The 19,809-nt window shown below is 42.3% G+C and overlaps 1 protein-coding gene across 1 annotated transcript in view; it reads left to right on the top strand.

Annotated features, from left to right (window-relative positions):
* The first annotated feature begins 8,305 nt into the window (after positions 1–8,305).
* The window catches only part of LOC102779718 (protein NLRC3-like), a 71,731-nt gene continuing 60,227 nt past the window's right edge, over positions 8,306–19,809 (top strand). The window contains exons 1-5 of the mRNA XM_087846660.1: positions 8,306–8,599; positions 13,338–15,138; positions 15,238–15,411; positions 15,760–15,933; positions 17,480–17,653. Of these exons, the coding sequence (XP_087702786.1) occupies positions 8,320–8,599; positions 13,338–15,138; positions 15,238–15,411; positions 15,760–15,933; positions 17,480–17,653 (2,603 nt within the window). The 5' untranslated portion in view covers positions 8,306–8,319. The remainder of the gene's footprint in view (positions 8,600–13,337; positions 15,139–15,237; positions 15,412–15,759; positions 15,934–17,479; positions 17,654–19,809) is intronic.

Genomic DNA, 19,809 nt, shown 5'->3' on the forward strand with positions numbered 1-19,809 from the left:
TTTATTTCTCTAACTACTAACTGACATTCGTCATTCCACCATGGAACTGCTCTCCTCCTACCTTTCCCTGTTGTCTTTGGAATAGCCTCATCAGCAGAGCTTAGAATACTTTGACTGATTTCTTGAGTCATACTTTCAACACTCACATTATTTTGAACTTGTAAAAGCCTACTAAACCTCCCCCATTCCGCCTTCCCAAACACCCACTTCCCTCCTAATGTTTCAGGTACCTGTATTTGACCAACCATTATTTCACTCACAACCAGATAATGATAATAATAATGGATTGCATTTATATAGCGCTTTTCAAGGCACCCAAAGCGCTGCACAATTCCAATATTCATTCACTCTCACATTCACACACTGGTGGAGGCAGCTACAGTTGTAGCCACAGCTGCCCTGGGGCAGACTGACAGAAGCGAGGCTGCCATATTGCGCTATCGGCCCCTCTGGCCAACACCAGTAGGCGGCAGGTGAAGTGTCTTGCCCAAGGACACAACGACCAGGACAGAGAGCCCGGGGATCGAACTGGCGACCTTCCGGTTACAGGACGAACTGCCAACTCTTGAGCCACGATCGCCGCTGATCACTACCAAATGACTTATTGTTTACTTGCCATTCACACAATGGTGCCAGAGAACTAGAAACAAAAGTTAAGTCTAATATGGATTCCTTACCAGAGCTAATATCAAACCGTGTTGTCTTCCCATTATTCAAACATACCAGATTTTTATTGTCAAGAAATTCCTCTAACACTTCCCCATTGTAGTCTGTTTTCTCACTCCCCCATAACAAATGGTGTGCATTAAAATCCCCACACCAGATAATATTTCCTTTCATGTCCATTTCCCCCAGTTTATTCAACTCTAACTTTTTACAAGGATTATAAAAATTAACAACCATAATCACCTTCCCTCCTATCCAAACCTTAATCACTACATACTCCAAATCCCCTTCCCTGTCACCTATCTTGTATGGAATACCTTCCTTAATCAATGCAAGGCACCCACCACCATTTCCTTCTTCCCTATCATATCTAACAGCAATATACCCATACACTCTAAAATCCAAAAAAGCTTCAACCATGTTTCCTGAATACAAATTATGTCAGGTTTTTCTGGCTGCTCGTATATAAACTGTTTAAAATCTTGACCATTTGACAAGAGACTCCTGGCATTCCACTATAAGATTAATATGGTTATAAGAACTAACCACCACATTATCCCTCTTGACTCGCCTGACTGCTTAGTCCACCTCTTATGTCCTCCCACCTGATATTCTTCATGTCTAAACTATGACACGCTGCCTTCACAATAATCTGGATCCTCTCCGTCTTGGACTTCACATCTGAGGTTGCATTTATTACTCCCCTAATGAATGTCACCATCTTCTTCTTCTCTTCTTCTATTTTCCTTTCAACTATTTCCATAACCTTCATCATTACTTTTTTCTCCTCTTCCCAGTGTTTGCCAATCTGTCTCTCTTGCTCCACCATTTTACATGCCTCTGCATACAGTGGGGCAAAAAAGTATTTAGTCAGCCACCGATTGTGCAAGTTCCCCCACTTAAAATGATGACAGAGGTCAGTAATTTGCACCAGAGGTACACTTCAACTGTGAGAGACAGAATGTGAAAAAAAATCCATGAATTCACATGGTAGGATTTGTAAAGAATTTATTCGTAAATCAGGGTGGAAAATAAGTATTTGGTCAATAACAAAAATACAACTCAATACTTTGTAACATAACCTTTGTTGGCAATAACAGAGGTCAAAGGTTTACTATAGGTCTTTACCAGGTTTGCACACACAGTAGCTGGTATTTTGGCCCGTTCCTCCATGCAGATCTTCTCAAGAGCAGTGATGCTTTGGGGCTGTCGCCGAGCAACACAGACTTTCAACTCCCGCCACAGATTTTCTATGGGGTTGAGGTCTGGAGACTGGCTAGGCCACTCCAGGACTTTCAAATGCTTCTTACGGAGCCACTCCTTTGTTGCCCGGGCGGTGTGTTTTGGATCATTGTCATGTTGGAAGACCCAGCCTCGTTTCATCTTCAAAGTTCTCACTGATGGAAGGAGGTTTTGGCTCAAAATCTCACGATACTTGGCCCCATTCATTCTGTCCTTAACACGGATCAGTCGTCCTGTCCCCTTGGCAGAAAAACAGCCCCATAGCATGATGTTTCCACCCCCATGCTTCACAGTAGGTATGGTGTTCTTGGGATGCAACTCAGTATTCTTCTTCCTCCAAACACGACGAGTTGAGTTTATACCAAAAAGTTCTACTTTGGTTTCATCTGACCACATGACATTCTCCCAATCCTCTGCTGTATCATCCATGTGCTCTCTGGCAAACTTCAGACGGGCCTGGACATGCACTGGCTTCAGCAGCGGAACACGTCTGGCACTGCGGGATTTGATTCCCTGCCGTTGTAGTGTGTTACTGATGGTGACCTTTGTTACTTTGGTCCCAGCTCTCTGCAGGTCATTCACCAGGTCCCCCCGTGTGGTTCTGGGATCTTTGCTCACCGTTCTCATGATCATTTTGACCCCACGGGATGAGATCTTGCGTGGAGCCCCAGATCGAGGGAGATTATCAGTGGTCTTGTATGTCTTCCATTTTCTGATGATTGCTCCCACAGTTGATTTTTTCACACCAAGCTGCTTGCCTATTGTAGATTCACTCTTCCCAGTCTGGTGCAGGTCTACAATTCTTTTCCTGGTGTCCTTCGAAAGCTCTTTGGTCTTGGCCATGGCGGAGTTTGGAGTCTGACTGGTTGAGGCTGTGGACAGGTGTCTTTTATACAGATGATGAGGTTAAACAGGTGCCATTCATACAGATAACGAGTGGGGGACAGAAAAGCTTCTTACAGAAGACGTTACAGGTCTGTGAGAGCCAGGGATTTTCCTTGTTTGAGGTGACCAAATACTTATTTTCCACCCTGATTTATGAATAAATTCTTTACAAATCCTACCATGTGAATTCATGGATTTTTTTTTCACATTCTGTCTCTCACAGTTGAAGTGTACCTCTGGTGCAAATTACTGACCTCTGTCATCATTTTAAGTGGGGGAACTTGCACAATCGGTGGCTGACTAAATACTTTTTTGCCCCACTGTATTTAGTCAGCCACCGATTGTGCAAGTTCCCCCACTTAAAATGATGACAGAGGTCAGTAATTTGCACCAGAGGTACACTTCAACTGTGAGAGACAGAATGTGAAAACAAAATCTATAAATTCACATGGTAGGATTTGTAAAGAATTTATTCGTAAATCAGGGTGGAAAATAAGTATTTGGTCAATAACAAAAATACAACTCAATACTTTGTAACATAACCTTTGTTGGCAATAACAGAGGTCAAACGTTTACTATAGGTCTTTACCAGGTTTGCACACACAGTAGCTGGTATTTTGGCCCGTTCCTCCATGCAGATCTTCTCAAGAGCAGTGGTGTTTTGGGGCTGTCGCCGAGCAACACGGACTTTCAACTCCCGCCACAGATTTTCTATGGGGTTGAGGTCTGGAGACTGGCTAGGCCACTCCAGGACTTTCAAATGCTTCTTACGGAGCCACTCCTTTGTTGCCCGGGCGGTGTGTTTTGGATCATTGTCATGTTGGAAGCCCCAGCCTTGTTTCATCTTCAAAGTTCTCACTGATGGAAGGAGGTTTTGGCTCAAAATCTCACGATACTTGGCCCCATTCATTCTGTCCTTAACACGGATCAGTCGTCCTGTCCCCTTGGCAGAAAAACAGCCCCATAGCATGATGTTTCCACCCCCATGCTTCACAGTAGGTATGGTGTTCTTGGGATGCAACTCAGTATTCTTCTTCCTCCAAACACGACGAGTTGAGTTTATACCAAAAAGTTCTACTTTGGTTTCATCTGACCACATGACATTCTCCCAATCCTCTGCTGTATCATCCATGTGCTCTCTGGCAAACTTCAGACGGGCCTGGACATGCACTGGCTTCAGCAGCGGAACACGTCTGGCACTGCGGGACTTGATTCCCTGCCGTTGTAGTGTGTTACTGATGGTGACCTTTGTTACTTTGGTCCCAGCTCTCTGCAGGTCATTCACCAGGTCCCCCCGTGTGGTTCTGGGATCTTTGCTCACCGTTCTCATGATCATTTTGACCCCACGGGATGAGATCTTGCGTGGAGCCCCAGATCGAGGGAGATTATCAGTGGTCTTGTATGTCTTCCATTTTCTGATGATTGCTCCCACAGTTGATTTTTTCACACCAAGCTGCTTGCCTATTGTAGATTCACTCTTCCCAGTCTGGTGCAGGTCTACAATTCTTTTCCTGGTGTCCTTCGAAAGCTCTTTGGTTTTGGCCATGGCGGAGTTTGGAGTCTGACTGGTTGAGGGTGTGGACAGGTGTCTTTTATACAGATGATGAGGTCAAACAGGTGCCATTCATACAGGTAACGAGTGGGGGACAGAAAAGCTTCTTACAGAAGACGTTACAGGTCTGTGAGAGCCAGGGATTTTCCTTGTTTGAGGTGACCAAATACTTATTTTCCACCCTGATTTATGAATAAATTCTTTACAAATCCTACCATGTGAATTCATGGATTTTTTTTTCACATTCTGTCTCTCACAGTTGAAGTGTACCTCTGGTGCAAATTACTGACCTCTGTCATCATTTTAAGTGGGGGAACTTGCACAATCGGTGGCTGACTAAATACTTTTTTGCCCCACTGTACTTTTTTGCCCCACTGTATGTCCAAATTCTTGGCACTTGAAACAACTCATTGGTTTAGGCACAAACTCCCTCACACTGAATCTTATTAATCCAAAGAAGATCTCTTGTGGTACCTCTTTCGTGTCAAATTCCACCACCACTGTTTCTGTTTCTACTCTCTCTGGACCTCTTGTCATTCTCCTTGCTCCTTTAACTTCTCCAGTTCTTAGTTTTAAATTCTCCACCAGTTCTTTCATATTTACATTCAATGGTACACCCACATAACTCCTTTATTTCCACTAGTGCTCCTTTCCCCTACTCTTGCAGTATTCGTCACTTTGACTTTGCACACCCCCACAAGTTTCCTTGCTTTTTCCACCTGCACCTCTGTGTTACAACCCACCTATTTTCTTTACACCCTCTTCCTCAAACCTGACAATTACATTCATACTCAAACTCGTTCCCTCTTCATTACCTTCACTTTCAGTCCCTCCCGTTCCGTCCCCTTTCCAACTTTTTCCCACTCATTCTCTTCACCCTGACCGCCAATCTCTTCCTCTTCACTACCATCCATACTATTCCACTCACTCCTTCTGCCCTCCATCGGTGCCAACCCTGGTCTATGAGAAGAAGTCTGCAGGAGACCGTTACCGGACCTGTACAAGCCTTTGGCCAACTCTCCTACTTACCTCACTCACACACCAAACCACCAACCAAACACACCTTATACAAAAATCCACACTAACTACAACAGCAACACTGCACACTTCCACTCTCAAAAACCGGAGTCTGACTCTAGCTCGTAACCCGTTGCCCTCCAAACTCGTCACTTCTCATTGTTACACATCGACACATTGATTTCTTTGCACGCATGCTTGGATGGGTTGTTACCAACGTCTGGTGAGCATTTCACATCAGTAGCACCTTATATATATATACCTCATCAGTGGTCTTTTTCCCTAAACCTGTGGAGCCCAAACAGAACGAGACTGTACCTTTGTACCAGCAGAACAGTCGTATGCAGTACCAAATGCTGCACTCTTTCCTCGGGAAACTGAAATATATTTACTTTAAAAATTGGTGACGTATTAAAGATTTATTTTACACACTGTGTTTATTTTAATGAATTCTATTCTATTTGTTATTTTCATGGAAAAGGTGGACCTTTTCTGGTTCCCTCCCTGAGCTTTTCCTGGTTTCTGTGTTGCAGGCTCCTCTAAGCATCATCGCTGTTTCAAGCCTGCAGTTTCAGATTATTCGGATTCATTAACCTACACACAGCGCTAAGAACAAAACTGCTTGTGTGTATAATTCTGTGTCCACTTTAGTTTGCACAGTCTGAGAGCATTTGGTGTTGGTGAATAAAGGCATCTGAAAATGTCAGGAAATATGTGCCTTCCTATGACTGCAGAGAGGAGGGGCTACTGTGCACATAAGAGGTAGCTTTGAAAAGCTTTAGGACTTCCAGATCAGACTCCACTGCACAGCTGGCAGAGCAGGAACAGAAAAACAAGGTGAGTGTTGGTCCACATTCTTCGACCTGGTGATATACTTCATGTTCTAACAGTATTTGTATTGAATAGACCTGTTTGTTCAGACTGATAGTAGAGTAAAATATTCAGATAGAACAAATGTCTGACAGATATGTATGGGAACAGGGGTAAAAGTCCTGTGACCACCCAGCACACGTAACACTTAACAGCTCATGGTGTAAGGCACATATATGCTTGCAAACTTCCATATTTTAAAGCTTGGTGCAAGGGGAAAAATCATGAATATAGAAAATTAATTGACAGTAAATTAGTAATATTACTGAAGAAAAGCACCACAATAAGTCTGCAGTTCCTGCAGGACGCCCAGGGAGCCTCCTCTTCCCTTTATTTTGTTCCTTTTTGTGTGGAATGTGATTATATCCTGTTAAAGTGCATAAGTTCAGGGCAGTTGAAGTGCCAGAATAGTCCAATCAGTTACCGCCAGCATTCCTCCAACGTAAATGTGATAAGAATAAAGGAGGAAATAAAAGGCATTAAAGAAGGACACATGCAGATCTAAGACAGTACAGCTTCTGTCGTGAATGACAGTAACGTTGGGGAGACTGAGAAGGAACTGTTACACTGAGGGAGGGGTTTCACTTTGATGGCTGCTATGTGATTCCTCCAGCATTTGTGGTCATCTCCTTCTGTCTTAGGCAGCGCTGCGCACTGAGGGTGAATGACCCTGATGGCCTAGAAGTAAGAAGTTCACTCTGACCTGCAAAACCATTAGCTTTTTCAAAGAGTGAAAGCCTTAGAGATGGGTTTAATCCAGCCTTGTTTGTGCTCTGATGTCTTAGAGAAGGTACGGACAACTTTGAAGGTTTAGGGTTCTGTGAGTACATAAACACTAAACTGATGCTAATGGTGTGAATCCTGTAGATATTCTTCTTCTGCTTCACACTCAGTGCTTCTAGTTTCTGAAACGGAGCAAGAAAAGTGCAGAGTAACCCATGTACAGGCGTGCCTTTATTTCGTGCAGGCAGGAATAAAGAGCCTGACACATTTCTGCACTTTTTATTAGTCTGTATGTCGAGCAGCCCACATGCTTCTAAGGAACCTTATCAGTTGGTGGTTAGGCCAACTCTGTGTATAACATCCTGTATTCGAACATCCTGTTGTAACCCTTCATTTCACACTTTTCACTGAAACATTTTTAAGTGTTTGTTGGCTTAATTTTTCTTTTACAAAAGGATATAATTACAAACATAGTCAATTTAAACAATCTTGAATTAGTTTAGGGGTTAGTCATGGCATTACACTGAATTATCCAGGTATCTGGATTTTTTTCTTTGCATGGAGTTTCTGATCTGGAGATGACATATGATATACTCTGTGTCCTTCTGTGCCTTGTAGTTTGTTAGTCGTTTTTTAACCCCAAACCTTTTTTTTTTTAGTTTTTTTTTTTTTTACTTGAGCCAGAGACGGTGGAAATATTTAAATCTTTCAAAATCTGGGCAAAAACCACAGCAAAGCATGTAGTAGTGTCCACAGTGTCCATGTCATACTGTGCCTCCAAAGCTTTCCCATTATTAATTTCATCTTGGTGTGACATATGATAATGCCCTCTGCCCTCTTTTTGGTTAGTTGATTGGTACCATGATGAACCATGAACCATTTTGCAAGACAGCAAGGCAATAATCCAACACACACCGGCAAGTCCACCTCTAAATGGCTCCAAAAACAAAAAGAGAAACAAGTGCTGCATTTGCTATATAAGTCATTTATATATAGCAATTTCTATCATTTTTGAGGGTAAAAAAAAAGTCACGCTGTTGACGTAGAAGTCCCAAAAATACAAAAATATGTATCAAATACGACACGCTTGGCTTTAAAGGGTTAATCACAGCTGGAATTAACTGATAAGACCCCGAAATTCTCACACTCACACAGGTTTCGCCTTTAAATCAGCAAAATCAGCTTTCTTAACTCATGATATCAGCGATACCTAGGAACAGCCCTGTTGTGTTTTTGTGTTTTGTTTCTTTTCAAATTGAGTTGTCTATGAATGAATTAAAACACTTGTATTTACCGTGAGCGTTGATAAACCAGAAAATTGCTGTTTTTACAGTTCTGACACCTGTTGAATCTTCACATGATAAATGATGGCGACACATAAAGAAGTCCTTCTGCAGACCTTGGAGGACTTGGGAGGTGATGACTTCAAAAAATTCAAGTGGATACTGTGTCAGAAGGGGGCCCTGGAAGGTTTCCCATCAATCCCAACAAGTCGGCTGGAGAAGGCAGACAGGCTGGACACAGTCGATCAAATGTTCCAGACCTACTCAACCAATACCGTTAAAGTTACTAAAATGGCTTTGGTGAAGATTGACAAAAATGATCTGCTGAAAAATTTGAAAGACACAACCTCAGAACCCACAGGTAAATCAGGGAAGGATTAATAAGTGGGATATTACAAAGTTATTAAGAAAGAAAGCAATAAAAACATTGATTAGTTCACATGATTCATATGTCATAACCATCCATAGCATTGATAGACACGCCGGTCCAGCCAAACACCAGAGATGAAATTACTGTCATGTTTATTGATGAGTTAGTCATGACCTTGAATCTATTTGTTCTTGTTTTCTTTAATAGTTAATGCACAAGTGCAAGTTTGCAAGTTTGAATCACTGCCTTTTTAAACATGATTGTATTCTTTTTAAATATATTAATTAATGATATGTTGCTTGATTAGGTTAAACTAATTGGGAGGGTGGTTTAGATGTCATTTAAAACTGTAAAAAACCTACTAACAACATATGATTTTAAAATAGAGGATTTCTCTGACAAAAATTGAATGTAGTGCATACAGTACATTATTCCGTCTTCTTACCGTTACTTTGGGCAGGGTCCCTGGTGTAGCAGCCTAGGCAACAATACCCAGACCTCCCTCTCCCCAGCCATCACCTCCAGCTTAGTGAAGAGATGAAATCTCCACAGCATGTCCTGGCATGAGGCTCCAGGCCTCATTCCTGTGGAACATGCCTGAGAGGGAGAGGCCAGTCACCTTTCTGAGAAAGCTTATTGGACTGGTACAATGTCCGCATCAATCATTACTTGTTATTAATCTCTTCAATCTGCCATTGAAGAGAATGGCAACCTCAACATCGAAGTTTACCGGAAGCCCACACACACGGACCAGTACCTCCTGTTTGACTCCCATCACCCTCTGGAACACAAACTTGGAGTAATTAGGACCCTACACCACCGGGCAGAACATGTTCCCTCTAAGCCTGAAGGAAAAAAGAAGGAACACACGCATGTAAAGGAAGCACTCAAAATGACTGCACATGAACACAATGTAACGGTGCTGGTATGTAGGCCATCCCAATACCTTGCACTATTGTACTTACGTTACAGGATGACTCATCACTGACTGGTAAAACATCGGCCAATAGAAATGATTGTGAGCCACCCGTGTCCCTTAGTATTCTCACGGGCTTCTGATCCCCAGGAAACCCTGCTAAGGAGACAAAACCATCAAAAATGAAGGGTTTAAAACACTTATCAGGTTCACTCGTGGTCACATTAGAGGGGCAGTTTAGCGACTTGACGAGGCCAACTCCTTTAGCTTGTTTTAATTGCTGGGGCACTTCTTTACGTTTAAGAGCCAAACACTCAGAAACTATATGCCGTATGTTCCCTTTCTTTGGCTTCAAGTTCAAGACGAGCCAAACGTACCTTTAAGCGTGCACCAACACTGGGATTACTAGATTCGACAGAGAAGGGCTCAAACCGTGGAAGAGAGGCTGGGGGTTTTCCCCCACCTGGTTTGACCACAGTAGGTGTCACTGTCCTCTCCTCAGCACAAACCTCAGGCTGATCAGAGGTTTCAAAGACCGACACTGCATCCCTAGTGTCCGCGTCCAAAGGGAACACACCTTTCCCAACCAACCCACTGACCACAAGAGACTTTAACTCGCTCTTCTTCATGGTCTTAGCCACAGGGATTTCATAATGCGTGGCAACAGCACATAAATCCTCCTTCCTACATGCATCAAGCTGGTCTAATGCAGGCTTAGCTATAAAATCACCCAGGCTAAACTGTGCCATATTCAAAATTTATCCCGGATGAGCCCCCACTTACTTCACACCTGATCAGATTTGCACACTGTTAGACCTCTGCCTTACCACAACATACTTCAAATATAACAAAGGCTTCTACAGACAAAAACATGGCTGTGCCATGGGCTCCCCCGTGTCACCTATTGTAGCCAACCTTTACATGGAGGAAGTGGAAAGGAAGGCTCTTGGCTCTTTCAAAGGAAGACTACCCAGCCACTGGTACAGATATGTGGACGACACCTGGGTCAAAATCAAGACACAAGAAGTGGAATCCTTCACTGCGCACATCAACGCTGTGGATAAAAACATCAAGTTCACCAGGGAAGACACAAAGGATAACTGTTTGCCTTTCCTGGACTGTGCTGTGCACATTGAAGTGAATGGCAACCTCAACATTGAAGTTTACCGGAAGCCCACACACACGGACCAGTACCTCCTGTTTGACTCCCATCACCCTCTGGAACACAAACTTGGAGTAATTAGGACCCTACACCCCCGGGCAGAACATGTTCCCTCTAAGCCTGAAGGAAAAAAGAAGGAACACACACATGTAAAGGAAGCACTCAAAACGTGCGGCTATCCTAAATGGGCATTTATAAAGTCAGCAAAGAGGCACAGAAAAGAAGATCAGACACCAGTGAGGGAGGATAAGAAGGACAGACGCAACAACATTGTCATCCCCTATGTAGCCGGTGTATCAGAAAAACTCAGGAGAGTTTTCTCCAAGCATGACGTCCCGGTGCATTTCAGACCCAGCAACACGCTCAGATACAAACTGGTTCACCCGAAAGACAAAACTCCAAAACACAGACTTAACAATGTGGTGTTTGCTGTACAGTGCAGCGAGGAATGCCCAGACCTCTACATTGGAGAGACCAAACAGTCAGCTCACAAGCGCATGGCACAACATAGAAGGGCCACCTCCACAGGACAAGACTCAGCTGTCCATCTGCATCTTAAGGATAAAGGACACTCTTTCGAGGATGCCAATGTTCACATTTTGGACAGAGAGGACAGATGGTTTGAAAGAGGAGTGAAAGAAGCCATCTATGTCCACTGTGAGCGACCATCTTTGAACAGAGGCGGTGGTTTACGACACCAACTCTCTGCCATCTATAATCCAGTTTTGAGTTCCGTCCCCAGACGCCTTAACGCCCACTCACATCCTGGGCCATCTGACCTCATGAATTCTCATGATAAAGTGGGGCCAGGTTTCACAATGAGCTCACCCAAAACCCTGGCTGATTGGGACCCACACCCAGTTTCACACCTTGGCTCAGGCGATTAGAGGATCATCAGGGCGTCCTTTTGTCCCTCTGTGGGGGGAGACTCCCACTAGGTTTAAATCTGGGACTCCCCACCATTTGACCTTAGAACTGAAGAAGCTTCTCGGATGAAGGTGAAACGTCTTCAAGCAACTTAAAGAAGTCCAGACGCTTTTCTTTGCAAGCTCCTTTGACTACGATGACCTGGATGACTGAGAACCTTCACAGACAATCTCTAGCTCTCTTCACCAGCATGTCTTTATCCTGTCTTCCTTCTCTCACTCCAACCGGTCACAGCACTCCAACAATACCCAGAGATACCTAAACACCTTCATTTTGGGCAGCAACTTGTCCCTGAACTGGAATGAGTATTCCACCTTTTTCTGGCTAAAGACCAGGCTGGAAACCACCACCTGATTAAGCCAGCAGAACCACATCGTCTGCAAAACATAGAGATAAGATTCTGAGCCCATCAAAGTCAAAGCCTGCTGCCATCTAGCATGTCTAGAAATTCTGTCAATAAAAACTGGCAAGACAGTTTAGCCTAACTCTAACACATTTTCACAAAGAACCTCCAACAGGATACTTTGAGGGACGTCATTGAATGCCTTCTCCAGGTCCACAATACACATGTAGATTGGCTGGCTGAAAACTCCCAGACACCCTCAAATATCATTGAGAGGATAAAGAGCTGGTCCAGTGTTCCATGACCAGAAAAAAAAACCATATTGTTTCTACCATATCTGAGGCACTAATGGATGAACTCCTCTTTCCAATCCCATGACATAGACCTTGCCACAGAGTCTGACAAGTGTGATTCCCTTGTAGCTGGAGCACACCCTCTGCTGAAGTCCCACAGGCTAACCAAGCCCAACAGGACTTCTTCAGCTTGATAGCTGTCTTCACCTTCAGTGTCCACCATCTAGTTTGGGGATTACCACACGACAGGCACCAACTACCTTGCGACTGCAGCGCCTTGAAAAACTCCAGGTGTTGATCAGTTGACAGCTCAGCTCCTACTCTTCACCTGAATGTCCAGAACATGTGGCCACAGATTTGATGATATGGTTACCAAATCAATCATAAGATAAGATAAGATAAGATAAGATAACCTTTATTAGTCCCACATATGGGAAATTTGGTCAAGGGTCATATACCTGTGACCTGTGACCTAGCTAAAACTAACAGTTTTGGCAGTATGTCACTGGTGTGTCATTCAGGCTTTCTGGCATATCTAGAAGGTAGAGAGGGACAGAGACAGCTCCTTGTCAAGAGGCTAGCAGACATACTACTCCAGGTAGTGAATAAACACTTGATGAATTGTACCAGCATGCCCGACACAACTTTCCTGTTGATAATCTTGGCCATCATAATAAATTGAAATTGAAAAGAAAAAGCAGAGTGAAAAAGCCAAGTTAAGTGATACAACACTTGATTCTTGATCATGAATTTTCTGTACAGTATCTTCTCATTTGATTTGAGATATTAGGTAGACAGGCATGTTCTGTAGAGGTTTTTAAAACTAAGCTGAAGACACATTTGTTCACCCTATCTTACATGTCTTGATTCTATGCCTTCTAGTTTTTAAATTCTTACTGTTTTTAACTTGTATTGTGTTTTTTACTTGTATTGATATGTATCGCTTTTATTTATTTATCTTTTTAGTTTCAAATAGCTGTACAGCACTTTGTTTGAAAGTGCTTTATAAATAAAGTTATTATTATTATTATTATTATTATTATTATTATTATTATTATTATTATTTAATATTTTTTTTCTTCTTTCAGAGATTCAGAGATTATGTCAGCACAAGTTCAAGTCAAATCTGAAGAAGGGGTTACAGTGTGTGTTTGAGGGGATTGCTAAAGCAGGAAACAAAACCATTCTGAATCAGATCTACACAGAGCTCTACATCATAGAGGGAGGGACTGCAGAGGTCAGTAATAAACATGAAGTCACTCAGATTGAAACAGCATCCAGGAAACTAGACAGACCAGAAGCAACAATTAGACAGGAAGCCATCTTTAGAGCCTCACCTGGAAGAGATGAACCAATCAGAACTGTGCTGACAATGGGAGTGGCTGGCATTGGGAAAACAGTCTTAGCACACAAGTTCACTCTGGACTGGGCTGAAGGAAAAACAAACCAGGACATCCAGTTCATGTTTCCATTTACTTTCAGAGAGCTGAATGTGCTGAAAGAGGAAAAGTTCAGCTTAGTGGAACTTGTTCATCACTTCTTTACTGAAACCAAAGAAGCAGGAATCTGCAGCTTTGAAGACTTCAAGGTTGTGTTCATCTTTGATGGTCTGGATGAGTGTCGACTTCTTCTGGACTTCCACAAAACTAAAATCCTGACTGATGTTACTGAGTCCACCTCAGTGGATGTGCTACTGACCAACCTCATCAGGGGGAAATTGCTTCCCTCTGCTCACCTATGGATAACCACAAGACCTGCAGCAGCCAATCAGATCCCTTCTGACTGTGTTTGTATGGTGACAGAGATCAGAGGGTTTACTGGCCCACAGAAGGAGGAGTACTTCAGGAAGAGATTCAGAGATAGGGAGCAGGCTGGCAGGATCATCTCCCACATTGAGACATCACAAAGCCTCCACACAATGTGCCACATCCCAGTCTTCTGCTGGATCACTGCTACAGTTCTGGAGAATTTCCTGAAAACCAGTGAGGGTAAAGATTTACCCAAGACTCTAACTGATATGTACAGCCACTTCCTGGTGCTACAAGCCAAAGGGAAGAAAGGCAAGTCTAATGGCGGAGCTGACAGAGATTCATGGTGGAGTCCCGAAATCAAGAAGATGATTGAGTATCTGGGAAAACTCGCCTTTGATCAGCTTCAGAAAGGAAACCTGATCTTCTATGAATCAGACCTGACAGAGTGTGGCATTGATATCAGTGATGCTTCAGTGTACTCAGGAATGTTCTCACACATATTTAAAGAGGAGAGAGGACTGTACCAGGACAAGGTGTTCTTCTTCACCCATCTGAGTGTTCAGGAGTTTCTGGCTGCTCTTTATGTCCATCTGACCTTCATCAACTCTGGAGTCAACCTGCTTAAAGAAAAAACATATCAGTTGTCTAAAGTTTTCAGAAACAAACATACAGCTAAACAGTTGTACAAGAGTGCTGTGAAGAAGGCCTTACAGAGTCCAAATGGACACCTGGACTTGTTCCTCCGTTTCCTCCTGGGTCTTTCAATGCTGAACAATGAGAGTCCCTCACAAGGCCTGCTGACACAGATAGGAAGTATCTCACAGAATAATCATGAAATAGTCCAGTACATCAAGAAGAAGATCAATGAGAACCTGTCTGCAGAGAAATGCATCAATCTGTTCCACTGTCTGAATGAACTGGATGATCGCTCTCTAGTGGAGGAGATCCAACAGTCCCTGAGATCAGGAAGTCTCTCCACAAATAAACTGTCTCCTGCTCAGTGGTCAGCTCTGGTCTTCATCTTACTGTCATCAGAAAAAGATCTGAACGAGTTTGACCTGAAAAAATACTCTGACTTAAATTCAGAGGAGGCTCTTCTGAGGCTGCTTCCAGTCGCCAAAGCCTCCAAGAAAGTGCTGTAGGTGGAGTTATTAATAATTTATTTAAGTTTAAGTTAAGTTCCTAAAAAGTAAGAATTATTTCTAAGTCTGTGTTTATTATTGCTTTTCTTTCTTAGGCTGAGGGGTTGTAACCTCTCAGAGAGAAGCTGTGAAGCTCTAGCCACAATCCTCAGCTACCCATCCAATAATGTAAAAGAGCTTGACCTGAGTGAAACCAGTTTGCCAGATTCAGGGATGAAGGTACTTTCCTCTGGACTGATGAGTACACACTGTACTTTAGACAGTCTCAGGTAAGATCTTAAACACTGCAGATTTGTGTAATTTCTTTCATGTCAACTTTCTTGCTCACTGTCAAGGACATCATCATGACATCATAAATTTTAGTGTATAGTCCATATATCAGTGTCCATACATGGATGTATCATGACAAACATTTGCAACAGATATTTTTTTTACTGCTCTGTCATCAGATGAATTTATAAAATGAATAATTTATGTCTAACAAATCATGTAATATTAAGCACACTCACAAAATGTGCACACAATTTAGACATCAGAAATCAGTACTTTTGATTTATCCAGCACAAGGAGGGTTCATGTTAATGTCAGTGGAACTAAGTGTACTATTTTTCATTCAGTTTAAGGAGTTGCAATTTATCAGAAATCAGCTGTAATTCTCTGGGCTCAGCTCTGATGTCCAACTCCTCATATCTGAAAGAGCTGGAGCTGAGTTCCAATGACCTACGGGATTCAAGAGTGGAGAAACTCTGTGGTTTTCTGGAGAGTCAAAAATGCAGACTGGAGACTCTGAGGTCAGACACCTTGTTTTAGCTGAGCACTGAGATGAATATAATGTAACAATGCTTTACCTGATAGATGTCATCAGTAACTATCAATCATAAATTAAACACTCAAATGAATGGTACACAGTATGTTTTTCATGAGGTAACAAGTGGAATTCTACTTTCATTATGAATGCACTTTAATTTTATGCATTTGCTAATGCTAATGATAAAATAGAAAACAAGAACTGGTGACATCAATAAATTATAGTTTATCTCAGTCTTTGCACTGCAGACTTGGGTTACACTGGAATTTTAAACTGTAATGTAGGTAATGTTAATGTTTATCTTTTGAAAGAGATGCTGAACTGGAATACATGTCTACAAATGGCTTTTATTAGAACTTCTATTGAATGTGGGGATGTGAAAATTATATTTTAGCATGATCATGTGTCCAAGTTCTCACCAAGTAAATTGCATGCCAACAAACACCTACTCTGAGGAAATGTCTCAACTTTTTGCTGCAAAATTCACCACAGTTCTTTCTATTTGCAATTAAAAATACCAGTGGGTTCACTTACCATGGTAAAAATATCAGTTGTTAGTGGCAATATTTATTTTTCACACATTTATAAAATACAGCCCAAATTATCCAGTTCAATTTATTTATGCAGTGCCAAATCACAATAACAATCGCCTCAAGGCGCTTTATATTGTAAGGTAGACCTTACCATAATACATACAGAGAAAAACCCAATAATCATATGACCCCCTATGAGCAAACACCGGTGACATTGTGAAAGAAAAACTCCCTTTTAACAGGAAGAAACCTCCGGCAGAACCAGGCTCAGGAAGGGGCGCGGCGTTAAAGGGGCAGGACCTTCTTAAAAGTAGAGATAGTGTCTGTTTTCTGAATCCAAACTGGAAGCTGGTTCCACAGAAGAGGCCTGAAAACTAAAGGCTCTGCCTCCCATTCTACTTTTAAATACTCTAGAACCAACAGTAAGCCTGCAGTGTGAGAGCAAAGTGCTCTAATAGGGTGATATGGTACTACAAGGCCTTTAAGATAAGATGGGGCCTGATTATTTAAGAACATGTATGTGAGGAGGAGGATTTTGAATTTAATTCTGGATTTCACAGGGAGCCGATGAAGAGAAGCCAATACAGGAGAAATCTGCTCTCTCTTTCTAGTCCCTGTCAGTACTCTTGCTGAAGAATTTTGGATTAACTGAAGGCTTTTCAGGGAGTTTCTAGGACATCCTGATAATAATAAATTACAGTACTCCAGCTTAGAAGTGAAAGAAAATTTAACAACTAAGAAGAAATTTTTTTTTTATACACACCCATTTTGCACTGGGTGTGTATAAAATACTCCAACACAATATGCTGTGAAATACATTGACTTAATATGAGTAGTGAGTAGAGTTTCTCAAATACAAGTAAAGTCATCATATTTCCTTTGTTCGAAAACAGCTAGACTTCAGCATTTTTATTTTTTACAGATCGATTATAGAGCACTAAATGATTTCAAACATTAAACTTTGTATAATAAAGTAACATCTTTATTTATATACAGTTTATGGAACTGCTGCTTGTCAGAGATCAGCTGTGCTCTTCTGGGCTCAGCTCTGAAGTCTAATCCTGCACATCTGAGGGAGCTGGACATGAGTAAAAACAATCTGCAGGATCCAGGAGTGAATCAACTGTGTGGTTTTCTGGAGAGTCCACATTGTAGACTGGAGACTCTGAGGTCAGACACTGTGTATTAGCTCTGCTGAAATGAATATGTAGTGTGTGTGTGTGTGTGTGTGTGTGTGTGTGTGTGTGTATAGAGGTTCAATTTACAGGAGAAAAAACGTTTTTTACAATCTTTTTTGGAAATCAAAAAACTTTGTTGATAGTTTAAGAAATGCTGTTAAACTGTTATACAGTTTGGGTTTTGCAATATTTTAGTGACTAAATTTACCCTAGAGACCCTAGAAACCAACTTTAAAGCAAATGCATAAGTCACCAGTCTGGTATTTACCAAGGAGATGCCCTGTCCCCACTGTTGTCATGCATAGATGTGAACCCAGATCATTAGTCAGATCATTAACAATAGTGGATACTAACTTCAGAATGGATCAAAAATTGGCCACCTCCTCTACATGGATGGATCTGTAGCAATGACATTTGAATGTCATTTGGACTGGAGAGGTTTAGTCGGATGGTAACCAAGAGACAAAAGGTAGTCAAAATGGAAGGGACTGCACTACTAGAAGGCAACATAGCAGACACTGAGGACATCTACTTGTACCTTGGAATCCCAAAGGCAAATAGGAACCATGAAGGGGTTGCAAGGAAAACCACGACCACCAAATACCTGCTGAGAGTAAAGCAAATGCTGAGGGGTCAGGAAGATTAACATTCAACACCTACATCCTGCTAGTCATCAGAGACCCTGCAAGGATAATAAGCTGGCCAAAGGAGAAGATAGAAGCTACTGGCATCAAGACAAGCGCCTTACCATGCATCGAGACCTAAGGAGCTTGAAAGGGAGTGACTAGGCTCCTTTAAGTTTTGCAAAGACGTTTCACCTCACGTCCAATATGCTTCTTTTGTAAAACAAAATGGTGGAGTCCCATGTATCTATTTAAACCCCAGTGGGAGCTGTCCCTTAAGCAGTTCATTGACCCTCTCATGCGCCTCATCACATAAGCCAAGGTATAAAAAACAGCATAGGTTATTAGCACTAAAGGTTTTGGGTGAAACCACTGTGAGACCTTGTCTCCCTATCATATTACCTATTGAGGTCACGTGACACAAGATGTGAGTGGGAATTGAGGCACCTGGGAAGGGATCTCAAAACTGCATTGTATGTGGCAGACACTTTTAAGCCACTCCCTCTGTTCAATGAGTTTTAGACACAGTGCACGCAAATCCTGTTTCACTGCTCTTACAAACTCTCTGTCTTCTCTGTCCAAAATGTGAACATTAGCATCCTCAAAAGAGTGACCTTTATCCTTTAGGTTCAAATGTTAAGCTTAGTCTTTTCCTGTCGATGTTGCCCTTCTGTTGTGCTATGTGTTTATGGAGGGGCTGTTTGGTTTCTTCAGTGAAGAAGTCTGAGAACTCCTCACTGCACTGCACAGCATACACTACGTTGTTTGTGTTTGGGAGTTTTGTCCTTTGGATAAGTCAGTTTTTGTCTGAGTGTGTGGCTGGGTCTGAGGTCCACTGGGATATAGTGATTGGAGAAAATTTGTCTGACAAACCTGCTACATAAGAGGTGACAGTGCTGTTCCATTTGTTAGTGTTTCTCTTTAGTTGGTGTCTGACCAGGACAAGGGTCAGTTGTCAAGAGTCAACACCAAAAGGATAATGGTCACTTTTTACTGGATGCCAATTGTTACGGTCATGGGTTGCTAGAAGGTTCTCCCTGTTGGAGAACGCTGTGTTTTTCTTTTCTTCTTTCTCTCCCTCTCTCTCCCCTCTCCCTCTTCCTGTCTTTCAAGTTCCAGGTGCCGCGGCTGAGCAGCGTTATGGCTTGTTAGCCATGGGAGGCTCTGAGCGCTGTGTGTGTATAGTGCTTCTGTTTTCTTTCTACGTTTGGAATACTGTGATAGTGAGAGAGAGCAGTGTAGGCTGGTAGGGGTTCTCTGCCATTTTTGTTTGACCACAGTTTTCTCCTGTTTTGTGGACAGCCAGAGACGTCAGGTATTGTATTTTTTTTTTCTTGAGGGAAGTTATACCCCGTGTTTTGTTTATAGAAAGGGGGAGTGTTTTTGTTTGTTATTTTGGCCTCAGAGAGCCTGATGCTTTTAGTTTTCCAGCTCAGCTGTTGCAAGTTTATTCATTTTTTGCTTACCCCTCCAAGATTTGATGTGGGTAAGAATGAAACAGAATTAGAGGCATATTTTAATGTGT

Source organism: Neolamprologus brichardi, chromosome 9 (genome assembly GCF_056152115.1).
Source record: "Neolamprologus brichardi isolate AB-2024 chromosome 9, ASM5615211v1, whole genome shotgun sequence".
In the NCBI taxonomy this organism is placed as follows: domain Eukaryota; kingdom Metazoa; phylum Chordata; class Actinopteri; order Cichliformes; family Cichlidae; genus Neolamprologus; species Neolamprologus brichardi.